The sequence below is a fragment of the Schistocerca nitens genome, chromosome 1 (assembly GCF_023898315.1).
Source record: "Schistocerca nitens isolate TAMUIC-IGC-003100 chromosome 1, iqSchNite1.1, whole genome shotgun sequence".
NCBI lineage: Eukaryota > Metazoa > Arthropoda > Insecta > Orthoptera > Acrididae > Schistocerca > Schistocerca nitens.
Window position 1 is genome coordinate 454768642 of NC_064614.1, and position 27358 is coordinate 454795999.

The 27358-nt window shown below is 41.3% G+C and overlaps 1 protein-coding gene across 3 annotated transcripts in view; it reads right to left on the reverse strand.

Moving 5' to 3' along the window:
• LOC126235978 (uncharacterized) overlaps nt 1-27358 on the reverse strand; it is a 93479-nt gene that overhangs the window by 14682 nt on the left and 51439 nt on the right. For 2 of the 3 annotated variants that reach the window (XM_049944958.1, XM_049944967.1), the window contains exons 2-3: nt 14452-15288; nt 1927-2085 (exon numbers count right to left, since the gene is read on the reverse strand). In XM_049944958.1, the coding sequence (XP_049800915.1) occupies nt 1927-2085; nt 14452-15288 (996 nt within the window). The remainder of the gene's footprint in view (nt 1-1926; nt 2086-14451; nt 15289-27358) is intronic. The other variant, XM_049944976.1, reaches the window with a different exon arrangement.

The window sequence follows — 27358 nt, forward strand, 5'->3', positions numbered from 1 at the left end:
GATTCATTACTCCACAGAATTCTTTTTCAGACATCCACTGCCCATCATTCTTTACACCCCCTGAAGCATCGCTTAGCATTTACCTCAACGAGAAGCTGCTCAACCACTGCGCCCCATTCTTTTTAACTCCCTACACACATCCAGTGTGTGCTGAACTAGTCGTAGCACTTTGGAACTCCTGAGTGATTCCTTCCACCAAAGTCATCCAATATTTTAACCCCCCCCCCCCCTTTACAGAAGGTCTTCCTGGTCTTAATCTACCTGTGGTTGTTCCTTTACCTTCACAATAACGTGAACAGTCAATTTTCACAGCTTTAGAAAAGTTTAAATGTTCTTGTTAAATTTTTTACTCAGGTAATATCCAATAATTAGCCCATGTTTGAAGTCACTGAGCTCTCTTGACTGGCCTGTCCTGCTGTCATTGCTTCTCAGCTAACAACACAATACTTCTCCTCACCTCCAATTACACTGGCAGGTTTGCTTCTCATGACCTCCAGTGATCAATTTCACTTTAAATACGGGTGTCCAGGTACTTTTGATAAGATAGTGTATAGCAATAAACGATCATCATCCTATTTATTTTGTAATAGAGGAGGCACTTTGAAAAATACATGGTTCAATGTTTTTCTTTCAAACTATTTTCTCTTATTCAGTTTATTAATACATAATGAGTGATATACAAATTTCAGAAGTTATTAAAAGACTTTTTCGGATTGAAACTTATTGTGTATTTAGTCATCAATATTTTGAATGTAAAAATGCATTAAGTTTCGCTAAAAATATTTTCTTTAAAATGAAATTATGAACTTGCTGTGTAAAGACCATTAATGCATAAAATTTGTACACAGATACAGGTTAATTTTATTAAAATTAATATACCCAGTTTGAAACATTTTTTACTGGAGTTAAGACAGTTTTTTCCCCAGTGATATTTTGTTTATAAAATTATGCGCAATAGAAAGCATTATAAATCTGAAAATAATTTAAAAAACAAAAATTTTTATAAAATTAAAATACATTGTAGTAACTTGCAAACCTATTTACTTTTGTCAAGATTCATGTCCCAATAAGAATATTGTAGAGAGAGAGAGAGAGAGAGAGAGAGAGAGAGAGAGAGAGAGAGAGAGAGAGAGAGAGAGAGAGAGAGAGAGGGGGGGGGGGGGGGGGGAGGGGGGGGGGGAGTTTATTTTTCGAGAAGGTCTGGACACCATCTGCAGTCTTATGTTCAGTAACTTCCAAGTTCTGTTCAATTGAAATCTATCTATGTCAATATATCACTCTCAGTTTTGTAATATGTTGCGTTGAATCTATCTAATATTTTTCTGATGTGTAAACATAATGCACAGTGCTGTGAGAAATGTCAGAAAAATTGACTGGCAGACAAGTGTTTCAATTATTACAAAAACAAATCTGCCCTGTAGACATCAACATGAAAGGGGAAAAAAAGGCAAGTAAATATTTTATAATTTGTAATTATTTCTTCCCGTTTGTAATTACTCAATGCAAGGCTGGAATTATAATTAATCACAAATAAATCTACGTTGATTATTGTTAAACTCTATGGTTACTGCTGTTTGGGAAGACAGATATCCCAATTGTATTTGCTCATTCGGGTTGAAGTATGAATGAATCTAGTCTAGGAAGGAATATTGCAACTTCTACTGTTTACAGTCAGCACATTCATCACTCACCTCTGCCGCATAAATTGATTGTTCCATTTCCGCAAACAATAAAGAGAAATTTTATTATACTGCAGAACATTTTTTTAGTTTTATTAATTACCAGTTGACCTAGTTATCACAGACAACTTTTTCAATATTGTTTCAAGAAACTTTAATTATGTAGCCACACTACATTTTCATGTTCCAAATAGGTATCAAAAACACATACACTCACTGAATGTTACAGCATGAATACAATACTAACCTTATAAAAAAGGTGAAAACGCACTTTGCTCGGACTGACAGGTGGACTAACTGGCTCTTTTTTACGAGGTGATGGCATACAGAGATTCTGCAGCTCGGAGCAGGCTCCACGCCTTAAGTATCTTCTACTGTGTTGTTGTGCCTTTACATAAGGACTGTACTGTGGCGAATAAATACACTACATTACATTACAGTTCTGCCAACAAATTTCAAGTGTTATTAACAACTAAGACACTCAACAAACTAACCAGAAATGTACAAGGGGCAATCACAAGGAGAGAAATGGAAAAGAAAGAAAATTTTATCATTTCAAAAGTAATTGGTGTAATTGTTAATACGTTTATCCTACTGTGGGACAAAACAATCAATGCCACATGGAAAAATGTTTGCAGTTGCCTACAGAACCACAATTGTACCCAGGTGTGCACCTCTGCGAATTGACGGCAATGAGTGCATTTCTTCAGGGCTCCAAAATATTGAAACCATATGGGGACAGAATAGGTTGCATTGAGGGTGTGTCAGGGCTTTTCACCACAATTTCTGCAGTTTAGTCTGAAAAACTGCAGCAGGCCTGCCCTGCGACAGAATTATGCCGTCTGTCAACTTTCCTGTGTGTTTGGGTGTTAGGGCACACTTCAATTTAGGCAAATTGTCTACATACCACTGTGCATTAATTGTGGTACCATGTTCCAGAAAGTCAATGAACAGCAGACCCTTGCAGTTAAAGAAAAATGTCACTACAAGTTTCCCCAGAGCTGGCGAGCCTGTTTCGACTATGCTGCAGATGTGTCAATGGGAAACCCTTACACATTGTCCATACAGTCCTGATCTCTCCCCACGTGATTTCCGTATTTTTGGAGCAAAGACATTTGTGCCCATCAGTTTGCTTCAGACAAGGAGGTGCAAACCTGGGTATGAATGTGGTTCTGTAGACAACCACAAACATTCTCCCATGAAGGCATTTACCATCTTGTCTCACAGTGGGACAGATGTATTAACAGTTATGGTGATTGGTTACTTTTCAAACAACGATCAGTTTACTAACTTTTTCCATCTGTCTCATTTTAATCTGACTGGTCCTTGTAATTCATTATGTTATTTAATGATCTGCAGTAGCTAAAATGTCTGACGAGGGGAAAAAAAAGTGTTACCATGTATTACATATTTGCAATCAGGCACTTTAAAAACAAATGTCTAAGAAATACTGGAGCTATTGATCAACAACTGTACAGTAAAATGAAGTAAACCTATGAGCTACAAAGAATAACCGAGTTGGTATCTAATATAATCTCTGAATTAGATTCAATCAAAAATCGTAAATGACCAAGCTTGCAACATACAGGGTAAACATCACCTTTAACACAATGCACAAAACTGACACAATGCTCTCTCTCTCTCTCTCTCTCTCTCTCTCTCTCTCTCTCTCTTTTTCTTTTAACTTAGCAAACTGTGCAACTGACAGCAGTTAATGGATTACAAGGTCCAAAGGAAATACTAATTGATTGGACCCATCCTCTACAATATTTCAAAATGCCACAATATTCCCCTAAATAAAACTTGCCATTAGAAAATAAACTTCCAAATAAGAAAGGTCATTTTGATTATATGTTTTCCAGTTCCTAGCCAATTATATAATTCCATTATTTTAACATCCGATCCAATTCTTTCCTTAAGGTGCTCCAAGAGGTCTTGTGTGTGTTCACTACCTAGACTCCAACAGAAGTGTTTTAGGTACAACACCCTTACTTAAAAGTGTACAATGAAGTGTAGGATGGAGTAACAAAAATACGGACAGGGTTGCTACTCACCATATAAAAGACATGCTGAGTCGTAGACAAGCACAATGAAAAATACAGTTACAATATTAAAGCTTTTGGACAAAGTGCTCCTCCTGCAGTAGACAACTCCAACACATGGCCATGTCTCCAAGTGCTTTAGTCTAGTCTAGGTTCTAGTACCCCCAGACATCTGCTCCCCCATCTCGCCCTTGCGTACAGGTGTCTTTTCTACTGCAGAAGAAAGACTGTTCAAAAGTAGCTGTGTCTGCCATTGCCACTGTCGGGTGATGATGATGATTTTGTGGGGCACTCAACTGCGAAGTCATCAGCACCTGTACAAAGTCCCTATCTTTACACAGACCAATATAGTCACTTCCACGAGTGACAATGAAATAAGGAGGACAACACAAACACCAAGTCCCCGGGCAGAGAAAAATCTCAACTCAGCTGGGAATCTAACCCAGGACCCTGTGATTCAGAGGTAGCAACGCTAGCCACCAGACCACGAGCTGCGGACTCCTTGTCATTGTGCCTTCCTGCAACTCAATGCCTCTAAGTATTTCCACATTATTGTTACTGTTAACCGAGTCTGATGCCCTACATTTTATTGCTCAAACCAACACTTAACACAAAAGACGCTGAACAAGGAAAAATTTGCAATTAAGATACTATATACATTTGTGATGCCAAGAAATAATGACATAGCTGCATTGCCTGGGATTTCATTTCCTGGTTATCTCCACTCATGCTCTGTTGTTGGAGAGACGTCTGAGGAAAACACATCAAAGTTTTTAATAGTCGTATGCACTGTTAGAGCAAATGTTCAGTTATTGACAAATCAGACTATGCAACATGGCAGTGTCAACAGTGACTGCACAAAGTTGGCATGATCCAGAAAATGATCCTTCAAAAGACTCTATACCCATTAGAGATACTAAAATTTAAATATTGTTCAACAACACAAAATGTGGCATCTTCCCCTCCCTCCCCCTTTTTCCATGTTTTCCCTCCAGCCTTGACATTCTGGTAGTGCAAATGGAACAATATCACAAAGAATGCACTTGCTGCCCCCCCCCTCCCTCCCACGCAACATATCAGCTCCCCCCCCCCTCCCCCCCCCCCCCCAAAAAAAAGTCTCTCTCCTAATTTGTCCTTGCTGCACAAACCTACCTCCCATACTCAACTGTTGTTCTACATTCAGCCAACTTTTTTTTCCCCACTTCATGAATTTACCATCTTTCCAATATTTCATTACCATTTCATGCCTTCAAATGTAATATGTGACTTCTTTCTAGTCGTTAGCATATCAACAAGCAATTATTGAAAATTGCACACACCCCTTCTCCTTGTGTTTAATCTTATTTTTTTTTCTTTTTTTTCCTACTCAGTAAATGTCCAGGTTCCTGAAAATTGTCCATTCTCATGTTACTGTCAGGTTTTATTACAAGCTTGTGGGACAAATATTACTTATAGGTGTTTTCTGACCTGAATCTTGTTTGTGTATTTTCACTCTAATTTCTCCCAGTGTACCAGTTTATACATCATATTGCAATCCAGTCAGTGCCCAACATTATCTGAATAATGCTGTTTTTCTTCAGAGATTCAATGACATTTATAGTGCCACAGTCATCTATTATTCACACAATTCCACATTTTCTGCAGTACATGTACAGATCAGTAACTACGGTATCCTAAAAGAATTTCTGTAGAGGGTGTTTCGTTACTGTATGCTAACCACCCATGATCACATTATTTTGGACCATTAATTATCAACAGCAATTTTTGAAGAATGTTAAATATAACCACTCACCTACAGTGGACTGACATGCAGAGCATAGAAAGATGTAACTGTAGCAACAAGAGTATAGGTTTTGGTGTCAGTTGTTGCATATGCATGTGCATGTGAAGCTAGTGTGAATTGTTTTCTACTATGCATTTCTATGCCACACTTACCAGTCCGCTGTAGGCAAGTGGCTGCGTTTCCATGATGTTACATGTTGTTCCATCCAGGAATTTCCATTACTGCTTAACTTTAAATGTATTTATTCAATAATAAAGTGGGAACTAGATGCAATAAAGCAACATAAAATGCCATGCTGGTAAATGTTCGCAAGAGAAGTTATCATTAAACAAGGCATTGCCAAGACTATATACCTTCACACACTGGTTGAGCTCCCAACCTAAATTAATTTAGAATTTCACTGCTGTGAAGTTTCTGGAAATTCACAAAACATTAGGAAGTATTATACAAAAAGAAATCATAGTAAGCGCTAACCCTCAGTGTAAACATAGCAATCACATATTTAATGTGATATCTGTCATTGAATAGTTAAGTCACACTCTGGAGAGAGTGTACACTAAACTGTTTGGATGATACAAGGTACCAGAGTTTCAAGAATTCTGATAGAGTATTCACATAACCAGAGGTACTGTCTTCATAAAACTTCATTGTATTTACCCCTTTCCATCCAGAGCGAAAACATTTTAAGCCTTTATCTGAACTGTACCCATTTCCATACATTATGAGCTGCAGGATCAATTAAAGACACTAACAAATTCTCATGATAGATGTTATACATATTTGTAGTCACTTTTTCAACAAACTACCAAGTGGCACTTATTGCCTCTGTTCAGACATCTTATACATGTTAAGTGAAACATTCCCAGTTTAAATTAATGCAGGAATTGCCTTAAACTAACAAAATGCATGAAAATAAATTGCTTTTCTCCCAGGGATGCATGCCTCTGTCTTATTCTTGAATTTTGATATTAATTCTGATTCTCTCTCTCTCTCTCTCTCTCTCTCTCTCTCTCTCTCTCTCTCTCTCTCTCTCTCTCTCTCTCTCACACACACACACACACACACACACACACACACACACACACACACACACACACACAGACAGAGAGAGAGAGAGAGAGAGAGACAGAGAGAGACACACACACACACACACACACACACACACACACACACACACACACACACAACACAGAGAGAGAGAGAGAGAGAGAGAGAGAGAGAGAGAGAGAGAGAGAGAGACAGAGAGAGACACCACACACACACACACACACACACACACAGACAGGCAGACACAGACAGGCAGACAGACAGACAGGCAGACACACACAGACAGGCAGACAGACAGACAGACACACACAGACAGGCAGACAGACAGACAGACACACACACAGACAGGCAGACAGACAGACAGACACACACACAGACAGGCAGACAGACAGACAGACACACACAGACAGGCAGACAGACAGACAGACACACACAGACAGGCAGACACACACAGACAGGCAGACAGGCAGACAGACAGACAGACACACGCAGACAGGCAGACAGGCAGACAGACAGACAGGCAGACACACACACACACAGACAGGCAGACAGACAGACACACACACACACAGACAGGCAGACAGACAGACAGACACACACACACACACACACAGACAGACACACACACACACACACAGGCAGACAGACACACACACACACACAGACAGGCAGACAGGCAGACAGACACACACAGACAGACAGGCAGACAGGCAGACAGGCAGACAGACAGACAGACAGACAGACAGACACACACAGACAGGCAGACAGACAGACAGGCAGACAGGCAGACAGACAGACACACACAGACACACACACACACACACACAGACAGGCAGACAGACAGACACACACACACAGACAGGCAGACAGGCAGACAGACACACACACACACAGACAGACAGGCAGGCAGGCAGACAGACACACACACAGACAGGCAGGCAGACAGACAGACACACACAGACAGACAGACAGGCAGACAGACAGACACACACAGACAGACAGACAGACAGACAGGCAGACAGACAGACACACACAGACAGACAGACAGGCAGACAGACAGACACACACAGACAGACAGACAGGCAGACAGACAGACAGACAGACAGACACACACAGACAGACAGACAGGCAGACAGACAGACACACACAGACAGACAGACAGACAGGCAGACAGACAGACAGACAGACAGACACACACAGACACAGACAGGCAGACAGACAGACAGACAGACACACACACACACACACACACAGGCAGACAGGCAGACAGACAGACAGACAGACACACACACAGAGAGAGAGAGAGAGAGAGAGAGAGAGAGAGAGAGACAGACAGACAGACAGACAGACACACACACACACACACACACAGAGACAGACAGACAGACAGGCAGGCAGGCAGGCAGACACACACAGACAGGCAGACAGACAGACACACACAGACAGGCAGACAGACAGACACACACAGACAGGCAGACAGACAGACAGACAGACACACACAGACAGACACACACAGACACACACAGACACAGACACAGACACAGACACACAGAGAGAGAGAGAGAGAGAGAGAGAGAGAGAGAGAGAGAGAGAGAGAGAGAGAGAGACACTCTCTCTCTCTCTCTCTCTCTCTCTCTCTCTCTCTCTCTCTCCAGTCTCAGGCAGCTGAAACCACACTGCGAGCAGCAGCATCAGAGCATGATATGGGAGTGGCGACTTGGTGGGGTTAAGGAGGAGACTGGGACAGGGAGGGCGAGGGATAGTGTGGTAGGGGGTGGTGGACAGTGAAGTACTGAAGGTTAGACGGAGGGCAGCATAAAATGATGGAAGTAAAAAGATAGGATGTGATGGTGGAATGATGGCCGTTTAGTGCTGGAATGGGAACATGGAAGGGGACTGGATGAGTGAGGACAGTGACTAACAAAGGTTGAGGCCAGGAAGGTGATGGGAATTAGGATATATTGCAGGGAAGTTCCCACCTGCACAATTCAGAAAAGTTGCTTTTGGTGTGAAGGATCCATATGGCACAGGCTGTGAAGCAGTCACTGAAATGAAGGATGTCATGTTTGGCAGTGTGCTCAGCAACAGGATGATCCACTTCGTTCTTGGCCACAGTGCGTCAGTGGCCACTCATGCCAACAGACAGCTTGTTGGTTGTCATGTCAACATAGAATGCAGCACAGTGGTTGCAGCACAGTGGTTGCAGCTTAGCTTGTAGAATGCATGACTAGTTTCACATCTAGCCCTGCCTTTGATGGGATAGGTGATGTTTGTGACTAGACTGGAGTAGGTAGTGGTGGGAGGATGTATGGGAGAGGTCTCGCATCCAGGTCTATTACAGGGGTAGAAGCCATGAGGTAAGAGGCTGGTTGTAGGGTTTGTGTAAGGACGGACAAGTATTTTGTGTAGGTTCAATGGACGGCGGAATACCACTGTGGGAGGGGTGGGGAGGATAGTGGGCAGTAAATTTCGCATTACAGGGCACAATGAGAGGTAGTCAGAACCCTGACATAGAATGTAATTCAGTTGCTCCAGTCCTGGGTGGTACTGAGTTACAAGGGGAAAGCTCCTCTGTGGCCCGACAGTGGGACTTTGGGAGGTGGTGATGAGCAGTCCCTCTCAAAATATACCAAGGGGGGACACTAAAGCCTTCACAGACTGTCATTATCCTCCCAACCTTGTACAAAAACAAATCTCCCATGCCTTATCTTTCCAGTATCCCATTGCACTGTAGCTGTGTTCCAAGAAACAGTTTTGGAATACACTTTTGCATCAAATGTGCCTAATGATCATTCTGCCCCACCTCCCCCATACATACCGGTACTTCCATAAAAAATTGTTAATGTCTCACAATAGCTTGAATGTTTTATTTATTTCAATGACATCTTTTTAATTTACAGTAACAGGACAAGGTTCATTACCACATTTGTGCATCCAAGATATCTTAATTCTCTGCACTGAAAATACATTTAACAGCAAAATACAACATACACATTAAGAAATTTACAGATGTGACCTATAGGCAAACAACAAATATTTTAGGAACAATTTTTCCAAGGAACACACATGGCTTTTATTTCCCAATTCCCTGTAGAGCTGAATGTGGATGGCATGTGTAAGTTGTATTTTTATTTTATTCTTTGCCAATGAACAACTAGAGCTAGGATACTTTTTTGCACATATGATTCAGGTAATGCTCATTTCACAACAATTCCCACGAGCATAATGTCACAGTGACTGGATGTTCGGTTATTGCTTTGTGCCAACAAAAAATATGAATGTTATTCCTCCTTGATTCACTTGCAGCAATTTAAGCTCTCCTCTTAGGGTTCCACCTATCCACACACTCTGAAATCACCACATATTCAGAAATAAAGAGCCAAATATTAGTGAAAAGGCAGAGTATGAATTATGTTGCTGCTCGTTTCACTCACACCAATTAAAGCTGTACTCTTAGGATTCTGCACAACTGCACCCTTGGAAAGCGCCACACATTCGTAAATAAAGAGCAAAATACACTGAAGTGCCAAAGAAATTGGTATAGGCTTGTGTATTCAAACAGGATTTAAGTGAATTTGAACGTGGTGTTATAGTCGGCGCATGAATGATGGGACTCGGCATCTTCAAGGTAGAGATGAAGTGTGGATTTTCCTGTATCACCATTTCACGAGTTTACTGTGAATATCAGGAATCCGGTAAAACATCAAATTTCTGGCATCGCTGTGGCCGGAAAAAGATCCTGCAAGTACGGGAGCAATGATAACTGAAGAGAATCATTCAACGTGATAAGTGCAGTCCTTTTGCAGATTTCAATGCTGGGCCATCAACAAGTATCAGCACACAAACCACTGAACCAAACATCGATTTGTGCTTTTGGAGCCGAAGGTCCATTCATCACCGACATTGGACTGTTGATGACTGGCAAAATGTTGCCTGGTATGGATGAGTATCATTTCAAATTGTATCAAGCAGATGTGCATGTACGGGCATGGAGACACCCTCATGAATCCATGGACCCTCCATGTCAGCAGGGGATAGTTCAAGCTCATGGAGGCTCTATAATGGTGTGGGGTGAGTGCAGCTGAAATGATACTGGACCCCTGATATGTCTAGATACGACTAGGGATGGAAAGTTGGCTGAAACCAGATGTAAAGAGTAATGAAATTCTAAACTCAGATTGGAATGTATACCGCAGAGACAGACAGGGGGGAGGGGGGGGCGGGGGGAGGCATGTTTATAGAGACAAAAATTGCAATAGTAGCAAAGAAAATTGACGGAGATCCAAAATGTGAAATAATTTGGATGAAGGTCATGGTTAAAGCAGGCTCAAACATGGTAACTGAATGTCTCTATAGGCCCCCTTGCTCAGCAGCTGTTATGGCAGAAGACCTGAAGGAAAATTTGGAAAATATTTCAAGTAGATTTCTCGACCAGGTTATAGTTTTGGGTGGAGATTTTAATTTACCAGATATAGACTGGGAGACTCAAATTTTTATAACGGGTGGCAGGGACAAAGAATCCAGTGACTTTTTTTAAAAAAGGATTATCTGAAAACTACCTTGAGCAGTTAAACAGAGAACCGACTCGTGGCGATAACATATTTGACCTTCTGGTGACAAACAGACCCGAACTATTTGAAACAGTAAATGAAGAACAGGGAATCAGCGATCAAAGCGGTTACAGCATTGGTGATTTCAGCCATAAATAGAAATATTAAAAAAAGGAGGAAGATTTTTCTGTTTAGCAAAAGTGACAAAAAGCAGATTTCAGAGTACTTTATGGTCAACACAAAAGTTTTATCTCAAGTACAGATAGTGTTGAGGATCAGTGGACAAAGTTCAAAACCATCGTACAATATGCATTAGATGAGTGTGTGCCAAGCAAGATCGTAAGAGACGGAAAATAGCCATCATGGTACAACAACCGAGTTAGAAAACTGCTGCGGAAGCAAAGGGAACTTCATAGCAAACATAAATATAGCCAAAGCCTTGCAGACAAACAAAAACTACACGAAGCGAAATGTAGTGTGAAGATGGCATTCGAGAGGTGTTCAATGAATTCTAAAGTAAAGTTCTATGTACTGACTTGGCAGAAAATCCTAAGAAATTTTGATCTTGTGTCAAAGCAGTAGGTGGATCAAAACAAAATGTCCAGACACACTGACCAAAATCATACTGAAACAGATGACAGACTAAAGGCCAAAATACTAAATGTCTTTTCCAAAGCTGTTTCACAGAGGAAGACGGCACTGTAGTACCTTCTCTAGATTGTTACACAGATGACACAATGGTAGATATCGAAACAGATGACAGAGGAATAGAAAAACAATTAAAATCGCTCAAAAGAGGAAAGGCCGCTGGACCTGATGGGATACCAGTTCGAGTGTAGACAGAGTACGCGAAGGAACTTGCCCCCCTTCTTGCAGCGGTGTTCTGTAGGTCTCTAGAAAAGGGCACAGGTCATCCCCATTTTCAAGAAGGGACATCAAACAGATGTGCAGAACTATAGACCTATATCTCTAACATCGATCAGTTTTAGAATTTTAGAACACATATTATGTTCAAGTATAATGACTTTTCTGGAGAATAGAAATCTACTCTGTAGAAATCAGCATGGGTTTCGAAAAAGACGATCGTGTGAAATCCAGCTCGTGCTATTCGTCCACGAGACTCAGAGGGCCATAGACACGGGTTCCCAGGTAGATGCCGTGTTTCTTGACTTCCTCAAGACGTTTGATACAGTTCCCCACAGTCGTTTAATGAAAAAAAAAGTAAGAGCATATGGACTATCAGACCAACAATTGTGTGATTTGATTGAAGAGTTCCTAGACAACAGAACACAGCATGTCATTCTCAATGGAGAGAAGTCTTCTGAAGCAAGAGCGATTTCAGGTGTGCCGCAGGGGAGTGTCGTAGGACCGTTGCTGTTCACTATATATACTACCTTGTGGATAACATCAGAAGTTCACTGAGGCTTTTTGCGGATGATGCTGTAGTATATCGAGAGGTTGTAACAATGGAAAATTGTAATGAAATGCAGGAGGATCTGCAACAAACTGACGCATTGTGCAGGGAATGGCAATTGAATCTCAATGTAGACAAATGTAATGTGCTGCGAATACATAGAAAGATAGATCCCTTATCATTTAGCTACAATATAGCAGGTCAGCAACTGGAAGCAGTTAATTCCATAAATTATCTGGGAGTAGGCATCAGGAGTGATTTAAAATGGAATGACCATATAAAATTAATCGTCGGTAAATCAGATGCCAGACAGATTCATTGGAAGAATCCGAAGGAAATGCAATCCGAAAACAAAGGAAGTAGGTTACAGTATGCTTATTCGCCCACTGCTTGAATACTTCTCAGCAGTGTGGGCTCCGTACCAGATAGGGTTGATAGAAGAGAGAGAGAAGATCCAACGGAGAGCAACGCGCTTCGTTACAGGATCATTTAGTAATAGTGAAAGCGTTACGGAGATGATAGATAAACCCCAGTGGAAGACTCTGCAAGAGAGACGCTCAGTAGGGCCTTTTGTTGAAGTTTCGAGAACATACCTTCACCGAGGAGTCAAGCAGTATATTGCTCCCTCCTACGTGTATCTCGCGAACAGACCGTGACGATAAAATCAGAGATATTAGAGCCCACACAGAGGCATACCGACAACCTTTCTTTCCATGAACAATACGAGACTGGAATAGAAGGGAGAACCGATAGAGGTACTCAAGGTACCCTCCCCACCACACAGAGTATGGCTTGCAGAGTATGGATGTAGATGTAGACTCACAGGTGACACATATGTAAGCGTCTTGCCTGATCACCTGCATCCATTCTTGTCTATTGTGCATTCCAATGGACTTGGGCATTACCAGCAGGACAAGGCGACACCCCAGACGCACGACATCTCACATCTCAGCAGGATTCTTGGTGATTAGGTTAAGTCCATGTGACGTTGTGTTGCAGTGTTTCAACGTACTCATGGGCACCCAGTACAAAATTAGGCAGGAGTATCAGTTTCTTTGGCTCTTCAGTGAATTTGTGATAAGGAAGAATATGAATGTTAATTCTCCTCGTTTCACTTGCAGCAGTTTAAACTATCCTCTTAGGTTCCTCCCAAACCACATACTCTGAAATCACTAAATACTTGTGCACAGCAACACAAAGTATAAAGTCATAAGGTCTTATTCAAAGTGATAGGAAGACCTTATGACTTTGTACTTCCAGTTTCACTCTTTGAAACTAATTCAATTTTCACTATTTTATTTCCACTTTTATTTAATCCCCTTTTACAGTTTATGCATCCATTTTGGTAGTTAACAGAAGGTTTTTTACATAATTGACTTTTTGCAACTTTAATAGGAGACCCTCTCTTGTAAAACCCATCACATCCCCGCAACTATCCTTCCTCCTGCCTTCTTTGCCTACTCAATTCCCCCTTCCCCAATTCGTTTTATAATTTCACTATTTTAACTGTTTACATTTTACATACCCATTTTTCTATACTAGTAATGTTTCAAACAGAATTTTTACATAATTATACAGTCCATAATTTAAGCACAATCACTCTTTTTAAACTCTTGGCATCCTCACCACCTACTCCGTGCTTCCTTTCCCGCTCTCCAACCAACCTCACTTCATTTCTCTTCCCTCCCCACTCTCTCCTCTCAGACCTCATATATATAATTGTCTCTTGTGACAGCATGTAGAATGTGGACAGCATGTTATGTCCAATCCCTACGAGTCTTTGGAAATTAGGCAGAAAGTAAGTAAATTCAACATGGAAGACTATATTGCATGAATAAATATGTCAGGAAATAAAATAGCAGGTACTAAATATATTGTTAGGAATAATTATAGAACACCCCCCCTCCCAATTAAGTAATTGCAAACCTTAGCTTACCTCTTTATTTTCTTTCAGCTGAATTTTTGCACGAAGGTAAATTTGGCGACGTCGATTTGCCTGCTTGTCATTTTTACAGATGTTACGCCATGTGTGTGAAACTGCAGCTACTGCTACAAGGTCTTCAGGCCGTAGGAACTGTAAAATCCTTGACACTACTGGCCGATAACTGGCCAGTGCAGCCAACACATCTACACGAGGTTTGCCCAATTTACTGCTCCATGAATATGGTACAGTTGACTTACTTATTATACTTGACTCATATAGTGACTCGTTTTCATTGCCACAATGTGTAAAGAAGCACTTTGGAAACGACTGTTCACATGGATTTAAATCTATTTTTTCTGGTGTCTGGGAGTCAGAAATGCCAGAAGCAGTTTGTAATGAAATACTTCTATCAGAAGTCGGCGTAGAATACTGAGATGATTTTAAGAAAGAATAACTTTTACTTCCTGCCAATCTTGGCAAGTTATCTTCTCTGCAAGAAGCTGCCAGCAGCTTGTTTTGCAGAGAGACTGATTCTTTACAGCAACCAATATCATTGAGCAAAACTGAATCACAATGAGCTCCCTCAGTCTTCTGTAAACAGTCCAATTGTCCATTAGTATAGCAGTTCTGCTGGAAGGCTGCTGTTGATGGTATTATGTTATGGCAGTAGCCAACTGGGGACCTACTGTTATATGGACTGCTGCAACTACTCCGTCTCAAGCGGACACAGTTACTTTCTGACCCTGAGCTCCCTGGGTTACTCAAGTAACCACTATCATCTGGAAAATATTGACTGGTATTTGGGGTACCAACTTCCTCGCCATTCCATGGTGATGAGCAGCTGTCCATCTGAAAAAAATAAATTGGATACATTCACTGTTTGATTATCAGTGTAGCTGCGAAAGTCAAGGACAAACAAATATAAAAATTTGCCATTTTGTGTCCTGTAAGATAAATGTGACAAGTCAATCAAAGTGTTTTTATAGCTTTTTTTAGTTATAGGGGACAAAGCTGGTCAATGCCTAAAAAGATATTGTTCAAATGTTGCAACAAATGCTGAAATGACTTTGAAAATGTGGAATTTAACACAGCCATTAAACTGAATTTACGAATGCAGGATTCAGAATGTAATTTTTTATTTACGGGTAGCATCAAAAACATTTCTTCGTAAATTCTATTCAACATACTGCATTTCAAAAATTTTGATGTGAAGTATTAATTACTTGTAAACAACATGTCAAAAATTAGTATCTGGACTAAATTTAAGGAGTAAGCTATGGTACCAAAGATTGGAAATGAATATTCCAAGCAGTATGAGCTCTTTAATGAGCAATGCATAAGAGGCATGTAATTATGTTTGGACATTTTGGGGAGAGGAGGGGGGGGGGGGGGGGGGGGGAGAGAGAGAGAGAGAGAGAGAGAGAGAGAGAGAGAGAGAGAGAGAGAGAGAGAGAGACACTTTGTGTGTGTTACTAATTAAATACTGACAAAAATGCCATTTTTCTGAATCTTATCTGTACCAAATACAAATACAATGTGATATACAACTATAGAAATTTAGTTTAGAACACTAAACACAGTATTACAACGAGTTCAATCATTTGAGATAAAACCTAAGTTTGAAGCCGATTTCCCATACAGGAATTAATCCACTTACCCGAATCTAAAATTGAGAGCAGGTTTTTGACATGGTTAGACACAGTTTAGAGATCTATACTGTACGTGAAATTCAGAAGAGTTTTTCAGTGATTTTTCTTAGTGATATAAACTTTAAATCAATTTACACACATGTATTCAACTGTTTAGAATTCAAACAAATAAGCTTGAACCAGGCTAATATCAAGTCTACTTGCAACTTTTGTCAATATAAGAACATCGTTATCGGAGATGTATGTCGCACATACATTTCTGAAGGGACACTTACACACTTCTTTTTTAAATATCTAGTTCTGTCAGTATCTAATTTCAGAGGAACAAACTGGGCAGTTGGCTATCACCACTATTTTAAATACTTTTCCAGTATTACAGACACAAAATTCAACATTTCCAACTTCAAAAATCACGCCATTAAAATTCTCATAATCACATTAGTGTAATGCGTAGATGTACTAATGGAGGACTGTTCTCATATCAGATGTCAATGAAGCAAAATGCTAGTTTAGCATACAACAGATTGTTGTAAAATTATGACCATATTATAATTTTTTACTTCAATCCAAATTTTTCATTCTTCACCTTTTGCAATTTGTTAATACGGGGAGCAATTCTCACTGCTGTTGGCACAACTTCTGAATTCTCACATTATCTTGTAAATATCACAATCAATACGATCAAAGCTCTGTTTCAGTCTCAGAAACCTGAGACTGCATTTAGGAACTTGCAACAAACTTTTCTCAAAATAGAGACTGAATCTGTGGTACAATGTTTCCTTTTTATTAACAAAATTGTTTACACACCGAGAGTAAAAAAAATCTATAGGACACATTTTCTCAGTACTATGGAAAATTTGGTGTTAAGGTGGAGTTAGCTACACAGCAACACCGTAAAAACTGAACTACAGTTTGTTTATAGTTTTATCAACAAGTCCAAATGTTACAAGTCTTTCCCCTATCAATGCCCACCATCATTCCATACCACACCAGAACACTATATGACAATATTAAACAAATTATTAATCCCTACAGCAGCAGGACTCAAATTGATGTCACTGAACTGAAAATTAAAAGACATTGGCAGCCAATGACCGAGTAAGATTCAATCCAGACACACATACCACCAAGATTATTTTGCAGATGCGCGCGCGCATATCAGATTCAAGTGTGTTGCAGCCAGAAGTTTTTTGATCAGTCAGGAAATTCATAACACTAAAAGCAACAAGGCTAAAAACATAACAAACGTCTTTTGTATCATCAATAATAAAAGCAGGATGAAGGAAATTAGCAAGTGGGTGCCTCCCGAGGCTCTGCGCGCGCGCGCGTGTACACACACACACACACACACACACACACACACACACACACACACACACACACAAAGAAAAATAATTGTATGACAAGGAACTCACAAATGTGGGAAAGTTTAATGTGCATGTTGCACTCTTAGTAAAGCAATGTTGCTTATACATGGAAGCCCCAGAACCTATCAACAATAATAAAGTCCCAAGTTGCATGTGAACTAAGTGGGCACAATGGTACAACTAACAAATTAAAGGAAGATTCTACAACCAGCTGCTCTGCAAACTACAATCTCAGGCAACTCATGACAAAAGGAATCCATATCTTTCAAGTACAACAGTTTAAAGTCTCCTTCAATTCTTGGAATGGAAGGTCAAAATATTCTTTGTAAACTGTACACAAAATAAAACAAACTGGGAAAGAATAAACCTGATCAGGATGTTGGATGTACTCTACTTTGACAATTTTCAATATTTGACATAAATAATAAAGAACAATCTTCAATCAAAATGACATTTGTAGAAGGAAGTTCAGCTGTATAAAGTTTGCTGCTAAAGCAGCACCATTAGCTGAAAATGAGGAGGAAATAGTAACTTCAGAGATTAGCAGAGCTGTAAATATAGTATGAATACAGAAATAATGTGCCAGGACGATCAATTCATGTTTGGAACGTAACTAACAGTTAGGCTAGCAGAGAAATAACATTTTGCAATGGCTCTAACTACAATTCCAAAGGATTAGTGAAATACTATTTAAAACAGGCATTGCCAAGACTATAGACATCAACGATTGAGCAGAACAGACTTTGCCACCTATATAACTTCTTCCCCAATCTAACAGTGGGCCCTCAAGGACAAACATCCCAATTCAACTATGAACTTAAAATCTCTACAGGTTTCAAGTTCAATTTACCCCAGGTTCATATACTCAAGTTCCCTTCAGAACATGCTACTATTCTCATCTTAGTCTTACATTACCCATAATGCTTGTTTACATTGGATTCATTTACAACAGTCCTCCATACAGGTAGTAGTAGTAGTAGTAGTAGTAGTAGTAGTAGTAGTAGTTCCTTCCACATTAGAGGCTTCATAGCCTCTGTACCTGCAGTTTTAAAAGTTCTTCTCTAAATACCCCAAACACCACTTTCCATTGTTAAGAAAATTTTTGTCTAAATACACTGAAGGACCCTTTCAATTTAATTACCAGAACCAGCAGCAACATTTTATCTATTCACTTACATCCTCCACTCAGAAAATGTTTCATTTGTAAGAAAGGAAGATTAAATCTCAATATTAAGTCACTGGAAGTGAACATTGACAAAAGGGAATGGCAGACCTGTAGGCCCTCAATTACAGGACAAGTTAGGGGAGGACCATCACATTGAGTTGATTGGGAGGGGAGAGAGGGGGGGAGGTGTCAGCGATCAAACAAGGTCATCAGTCCCTTGATTCAAGTGTGTTGCAGCCAGAAGTTTTTTGATCAGTCAGGAAATTCATAACACTAAAAGCAACAAGGCTAAAAACATAAATGTCTTTTGTATCATCAATAATAAAAGCAGGATGAAGGAAATAAGGAAATTAGCAAGTGGGTGCCTCCCGAGGCTCTGCGTACAACAGGAAATGTCCCACCCATAGCTCTCCCACCCCTGATCCATTACAGTCAAGAGCACCCACTATTCACACCCATCAGGGAAGTGGCAGGCAGTATGAAGTTAAGCTGCTGGAGGAAGAGCCAAAAGCAAGCTCCAGGAGGTTACAGAAGAGGGATACACCCCATACTGGCGATCACGAGAGTCACTTAAGAAGAAGGCATACGAATGGTGGCCATGCATGGCACACAAACGGCATACGTATCTGCTGGGGACAAAATCACGGCAATACGACAGCAGCAGCTCGGCAGCTTCAGCATACAGACTCAACTGGCTAGTGTAAAAGGCACCAGTGGCTGAATGGATGCTCGATGGTGGATTGTACTGAGATGGTGTTCGAGAGACGGACATGCAATTGCATAAACTGAACAGTGTACTTTTGAATGGATAAGGTACCGATACAAACAGATGAGGGAGGTCCTATCTGCTCCCCACCACAAAATACAAATGAGGACACATAAGGCATCAACAGAATAGAAGGAGTGACCCCATGAGGAAACTCTTCAGTTTCAGTTTGAAAGCACGTGGATTATTGCTAAGATTTTTGAATTCGAGTGGTAGATTATTGAAAACGGATGCAGCAGTATACTGCACATCTTTCTGTACAAGACTCAAGGAAGTCCGATCCAAATGCAGGTTTGATTTCTGATTAGTCCTAACTGAGTGAAAGCTGCTTATTCTTGGGAATAAGCTAATACTGTTAACAGGAAATGACAGTAAGGAATATATATATATTGAGAGGCCAATGTCAAAATACCCAGCTTGCGAACAGGGTTCGTTAAGAGGTTCATGAACTTACACCACTTATTGCCCGAATTGCCTGTTTCTGAGCCAAAAATATCGTTTTAGAATGGGAAGAGTTACCCCAAAATACAATAGTAGACAACATAAGTGAACTAAAATAAGCAAAGTAAACTCATTTCAGAAACCATTCAAATACTAAAAATGGCAGCATTAAGTTTTTGAATAAGATCCTGAGTGTGGGCTTTCCACAACAGTTTACAATCTATCTGAACAGCTAGAAATTTGAACTGTGAAATTAAAACATCAGGTATTGTTGAATTGTATCTTAGAAATTGTAAAAACAGAGTCTTACTGTGATTTAGCAATAGTTTCTTTTCTATAAGACATTAACTTATGTCATGAACTGCACTATTTCAAACTGGGCCAATGTTACACACAACATCTTTTACTACCAAGCTAGTGTCATCAGCAGACAGAAATATTTTAGAGTTACCCATAATGCTAGTGAGCATATCATTTATATAAATAAGGAACAGGAGTGTACCCAACACTGAAACCCCCCCACGTGACTGTATCCCACTCAGATCCCACATCACATTGTTAATAATGACCTTTTCTGTCTGTTGCCAAAAATTAAGAGGTGAACCAATTGTGAGCTACTCCTTGTATTCCATCTTGGTCCACCTCCATGGTGTACACCTAGGCCACAGATTCTTCTGGACCTTTCGCATGGCCCTAAAGCTCTCCGCTATTGCTTCGTCTCTATTCTTGACATGTACTCAGGCCATGAGAAGTGGTTTACACCGACGACTCGATGGCTGAAGGTCTCTTAGACTTTGCATACGTTCATGGAGGACATATGGAACAGCACTCCTTGCCAGATGGCTGCAGTGTTTTCACTGCAGGGCTGACAGCCATATCTCGTGCTCTTGAGCACATCTGCTCATGCCCGGGCAAGTCAGTTTCTTCTCTGTACTGACTCCTTGAGCAGCCTACAAGCTATCTACCAGTGCTACCCTCTCCATCCTTTGGTAGCATGCATTCAGGAGTCCATTTACACCTTGGAATGGTCCCATTGTTCAGTGGTGTTTGTGTGGACCCCAGGACATGTCAGAATCCCAGGCAACGAACTTATCAACAGGCTGGCCAAACACTCTACGCCGAGACCGCTTCTGGAGATGGACATCTTTGAAACTGACTTGCGTTCTGTCTTGCGCTGCAGCGTTTTTTGGCTTTGGGAGACAGAATGGCATAACAGTACACACAACAAACTGTGTGTCATTAAGGAGACTATGACAGTGTGGAAGTGTTCCATGCAGTCCTCTCGTAGGGAATCAGTTGTACTCTACTGGCTCTGCATTCGCCATACATGCCTAAAGCATGGTTACCCGCCTCGGTGTCGCTGTGGCTCACCAATGACGGTTGTCCACCTCTTGCTGGATGCCCACTTTTAGCTCCTCTGCAGCAGACTTAACTTTCCCAGCACCCTACCTTCGGTGTTGGGTGATAATGCCTCAACAGCAGCTTTAGTTTTATGTTTCATTCGTGAGGATGGATTTTATCATTTGATTAAAGTGTCAGCGCATGTCCTTTGTCCCTCTGTATCCTCCACCCAGTTCTTTTAGGGAGGAGGTTTTAATGTGTTGCAGAATTGCTGGCTGCTCCTTTTTATTCTCATGGTCAGCCAGCCATGGTAATCTGCTCTCTTGTTTTGATCTCTTCTACATGTTTATTGCATCTCTCTGTGGTTTTCTAGTCTGATTTTGGCCACTTTAGTGTTTGTTGCCCTTCTGTCATTCTTGTGCTTTTCTCCTTTCTTCCTGCTGTGTTTTGTATGTCTTGATTATTTTACTCCCACCCTTGTGGAATTATTTTAATCGGAACAAGGGACCAATGACCTAGCAGTTTGGTCCCTCCTCACCTCTTTTAAACCAAAACCAACCAACCAAAATCAACCATTGATTTGCTGGGTATGGGCTTGGGGACCCTGGCGTTCCTGAGCTGGGGACTGGTAAGCACTGCCTGTCCCAGCACTAAGACCTGGGCATGCTTCAGCGACCACCGCATGTCAGTGGAACATTGTGTCTCAGGGAACGGGGATCTTGCCTTGACCACCCAGATCGCGAGAATGGGATAAACCTCTATAAAAAAACCTCAGTCCCAAGGTGTGCTGCATGATGATGGGACGCATGACTGTTGAGGTGGAACAGTCGTTAGCAAGCAACCTCTGGGGAACCTGCCGCACCTCAGTTTTATAACACCTACTCAGGCATGTGGGGCTCCATAGCTGCTTATGGAACCGAGGTGGAACCCTCGAAATCATCATCTCCTACCAGTGGGAGTATTCACACCCATTCATCCAAGAAAATTAGGGAGGCTAGTCCTCCTGATAATAAGAATACTTTGGACTGCAGTAACAGCTCATGGAATCATGAACAACAATGAGTTTATGGTGATAAAGAGGAAGGAGTGGACATTTGAAAAAGTGTACCACTTTTATATCCACAATGGTTTGGAAGGCCTTGCTGGAACATTAAAATCTATACAACGATTGTGTAATAGCTCATTGTTCGTCGAAACAAACAGGTCAAAGTATGTACACCTTCTTAAGAAATTGCAGGAACTGGGTAACTATATCATTGTTGAGATGCACACCTCTCAACTGCAGTAAGGGCACTGTCACATGCTGAGATATGATGGACACAGCAGAACTGAAGCAAGAATGGGCATCCCAGGAAATAAACCTATTTATCTGTAACAGAAATATTTTTACTACGAATTGACTTCATATCATGGATCTTGTGCTGCTGACCAGACACTTTCTTCACAACTGACCATATAGTTTTCATTTTATCCTGTGAATTAGCTATTCTATTTGCATACCACATACTCTTTGCCTTCCTAATAACATTTTTAAGCACCTTACAGTACTGCTTGTAATGGTCTACACTAGCTTGAGTGTGACTATTTCTAATATTTTGATATAATTCCCACTTTGTTCTACATGATATCCTTACCCCACTATTCAGTCACCCGGGCTGCCTATTATTGCTAGTGCCCGATTTAGAATTTTCTAATTTTTTTTATTTATTTATTGTTCCATGGGACCAAATTAAGGAGAAGTCTCCATGGTCATGGAATGAGTCAGTACATGAAATTATAACATAATATTAGAAACAGATAAAATGAAATATAAAAAAACATATTCAGGTGACAAGTCTTAAGTTTAAATAAAGAAAATCTACATCTACATGACTACTCTGCAATTCACATTTAAGTGCTTGGCAGAGGGTTCGTCGAACCACAATCATACTATCTCTCTACCATTCCACTCCCGAACAGCGCGCGGGAAAAACGAACACCTAAACCTTTCTGTTCGAGCTCTGATTTCTATTATTTTATTTTGATGATCATTCCTACTTATGTAGGTTGGGCTCAACAAAATATTTTCACATTTGGAAGAGTAAGTTGGTGACCGAAATTTCGTAAATAGATCTCGCTGCGACGAAAGTCTTTGCTGTAATGACTTCCATCCCAATTCGCGTATCTTATCTGCCACACTCTCTCCCCTACTACGTGATAATACAAAATGAGCTGCCCTTTTTCGCACCCTTTCGATGTCGTCCGTCAATCCCACCTGGTAAGGATCCCACACCGCGCAGCAATATTCTAACGGAGGACGAACGGGTGTAGTGTAAGCTGTTTCTTTAGTGGACTTGTTGCATCTTCGAAGTGTCCTGCCAATGAAACGCAATCATTGGCTCGCCTTCCCCACAATATTATCTATGTGGTCTTTCCAACTGAAGTTGTTCGTAATTTTTACACCCAGGTACTTAGTTGAAGTGACAGCCTTGAGAATTTTACTATTTATCGAGTAATCGAATTCCAACAGATTTCTTTTGGAACTCATGTGGATCACCTCACACTTTTCATTATTTCGCGTCAACTGCCACCTGCCACCTGCCACACCATACAGCAATCTTTTCTAAACCGCTTTGCAACTGATACTGGTCTTCAGATAACCTTACTAGACGGTAAATTACAGCATCATCTGCAAACAACCTAAGAGAACTGCTCAGATTGTCACCCAGGTCACTTATATAGATCAGGAACAGCAGAGGTCCCAGGACGCTTCCCTGGGGAACACCTGATATCATTTCAGTTTTACTCGATGATTTGCTGTCTATTACTACGAACTGCGACCTTCCCGACAGGAAATCACAAATCCAGTCGCACAACTGAGACGATACCCCATAAGCCTGCAGCTTGATTAGAAGTCGCTTGTGAGGAACAGTGTCAAAAGCTTTCCGGAAATCTAGAAATACGGAATCAACTTGAGATCCCCTGTCGATAGCAGCCATTACTTCGTGCGAATAAAGAGCTAGCTGCGTTGCACAAGAACGATGTTTTCTGAAACCATGCTGATTACGTATCAATAGATCGTTCCCTTCGAAGTGATTCATAATGTTTGAATACAGTATATGCTCCAAAACCCTACTGCAAACCGACGTCAATGATATAGGTCTGTAGTTCGATGGATTACTCTTACTACCCTTCTTAAACACTGGTGCGACCTGCGCAATTTTCCAATCTGTAGGTACAGATATAAGATGAACATCAACAAAAGCAAAACGAGGATAATGGAATGTACTCAAATTAAATCGGGTGATGCTGAGGGAATTAGATTAGGAAATGAGACACTTAAAGTAGTAAAGGAGTTTTGCTATTTAGGGAGTAAAATAACTGATGATGGTCGAAGTAGAGAGGATATAAAATGTAGACTGGCAATGGCAAGGAAATCATTTCTGAAGAAGAGAAATTTGTTAACATCGAGTATAGATTTAAGTGTCAGGAAGTCGTTTCTGAAAGTATTTGTATGGAGTGTAGCCATGTATGGAAGTGAAACATGGACGATAACTAGTATGGACAAGAAGAGAACAGAAGCTTTCGAAATGTGGTGCTACAGAAGAATGCTGAAGATAAGGTGGGTAGATCACTTAACTAATGAGGAGGTATTGAATAGGATTGGGGAGAAGAGAAGTTTGTGGCACAACTTGACTAGAAGAAGGGATCGGTTGGTAGGACATGTCCTGAGGCATCAAGGGATCACAAATTTAGCATTGGAGGGCAGCGTGGAGGGTAAAAATCGTAGAGGGAGACCAAGAGATGGATACACTAAGCAGATTCAGAAGGATGTAGGCTGCAGTAGGTACTGGGAGATGAAGAAGCTTGCACAGGATAGAGTAGCATGGAGGGCTGCATCAAACCAGTCTCAGGACTGAAGACCACAACAACAACAACAACAACAACAACAACAGGTACAGATCTATCGGTGAGCGAGCGGTTGTATATGATTGTTAAGTAGGGAGCTATTGTATCAGCGTAATCCGAAATAAACCTAATTGGAATACAATCTGGACCTGAAGACTTGCCCGTATCAAGCGATTTGAGTTGTTTCGCAATCCGTAAGGTATCTACTTCTAAGAAACTCATGCTAGCAGCTGTTCGTGTTTCAAATTCTGGAATATTCCATTCATCTTCCCTGGTGAAGGAATTTCGGAAAACTGCGGTCAATAACTCCGCTTTAGCGGCACAGTCGTCGGTAACAGTACGATCGGCACTGCGCAGCGAAGGTATTGACTGCGTCTTGCCGCTTGTGTACTTTACATACGACCAGAATTCCTTCGGTTTTTCTACCAAATTTCGAGACAATGTTTCGTTGTGGAACCTATTAAAGGCATCTCGCATTGAAGTCCGTGCCAAATTCCGCGCGTCTGTAAATTTTAGCCAATCTTCGGGATTTTGCATTCTTCTGAACTTCGCATGCTTTTTCCGTTGCCTCTGCAACAGAGTTCGGACCTGTTTTGTGTACCACGGGGGATCAGTTCCACCTCTTACCAATTTATGAGGTATGAATCTCTCAGTTGCTGTTGCTACTATATCTTTGAATTTGAGCCACATCTCGTCTACATCTGCATAGTCAGTTCGGAAGGAATGGAGATTGTCTCTTAGGAAGGCTTCTAGTGACACTTTATCCGCTTTTTTAAATAAAATTATTTTGCGTTTGTTTCTGGTGGATTTGGAAGAAACGGTATTGAGCCTAGCTACAACGACCTTGTGATCACTGATCCCTGTATCAGTCATGATGCTCTGTATCAGCTCTGGATTGTTTGTGGCTAAGAGGTCAAGTGTGTTTTCGCAACCATTTACAATTCGCGTGGGTTCGTGGACTAACTGCTCGAAATAATTTTCGGAGAAAGCATTTAGGACAATCTCTGAAGATGTTTTCTGCCTACCACCGGTTTTGAACAAGTATTTTTGCCAACATATCGAGGGAAGGTTGAAGTCCCCACCAACTATAACCGTATGAGTGGGGTATTTACTTGTTACAAGACTCAAATTTTCTCTGAACTGTTCTGCAACTATATCATCGGAGTCTGGGGGTCGGTAGAAGGAACCAATTATTAACTTAGTTCGGCTGTTAAGTATAACCTCCACCCATACCAATTCGCACGGAGTATCTACTTCAACTTCACTACAAGATAAACCACTACTGACAAACACAAACACTCCACCACCAATTCTGCCTAATCTATCTTTCCTGAACACTGTCTGAGACTACGTAAAAATTTCTGCAGAACTTATTTCAGGCTTTAGCCAGCTTTCTGTACCTGTAATGATTTCAGCTTCTGAGCTTTCTATTAGCGCTTGAAGCTCAGGGACTTTCCCAGCACAACTAAAACAATTTACAACTACAATTCCGACTGTTCCTTGATCCAAGAACGTCCTTTATTCCATGCACCCTTTGAGATTGCAGCCCACCCTCTACTTTTTTCGAGGCCTTCTAACCTAAAAAACCGCCCAGTCCACACCACACAGCCTCCGCTACCCGTGTAGCCGCCAGCTGAGTGTAGTGAACTCCTGACCTATTCAGCGGAACCCGAAACCCCACCACCCTATGGCGCAAGTCAAGGAATCTGCAGCCAACACGGTCGCAAAACCGTCTGAGCCTCTGATTCATACCCTCCACCCGGCTCTGCACCAAAGGTCCGCAGTCGGTTCTGTCAACGATGCTGCAGATGGTGAGCTCTGCCTTCATCTCGTAAGTAAGACCGGCAGCCTTCACCAAATCAGATAGCCGCTGGAATCCAGAGAGAATTTCCTCAGATCCAAAGCGACACACGCCATTAGTGCCGACATGTGCCACCACCTGCAGCTGGCTGCACCCTGTGCTCTTCATGGCATCCGGAAGGACCCTTTCCACATCAGGAATGACTCCACCCGGAATGCACACTGGATTTCTTCCCCTCCTTAGCCGCCATATCCCTAAGGGGCCCCATTACGCACCTAACATTGGAGCTTCCAACTACCAATAAGCCCACCCTCTGTGATTGCCCGGACCTTGAAGACTGAGAATCATCCTCTGAAACAGGGCAGGCAGCTGCATCTGACTCAGCCAGAGACAGTGCCTGAAACCTGTTTGTCAGACGCACCGGGGAGGCTTTCTGATCAGCCTCCGGGGACGTCTTTCGCTGCCTGCCACGCCTTGGAATCAACAATGTAACAGTGAAAT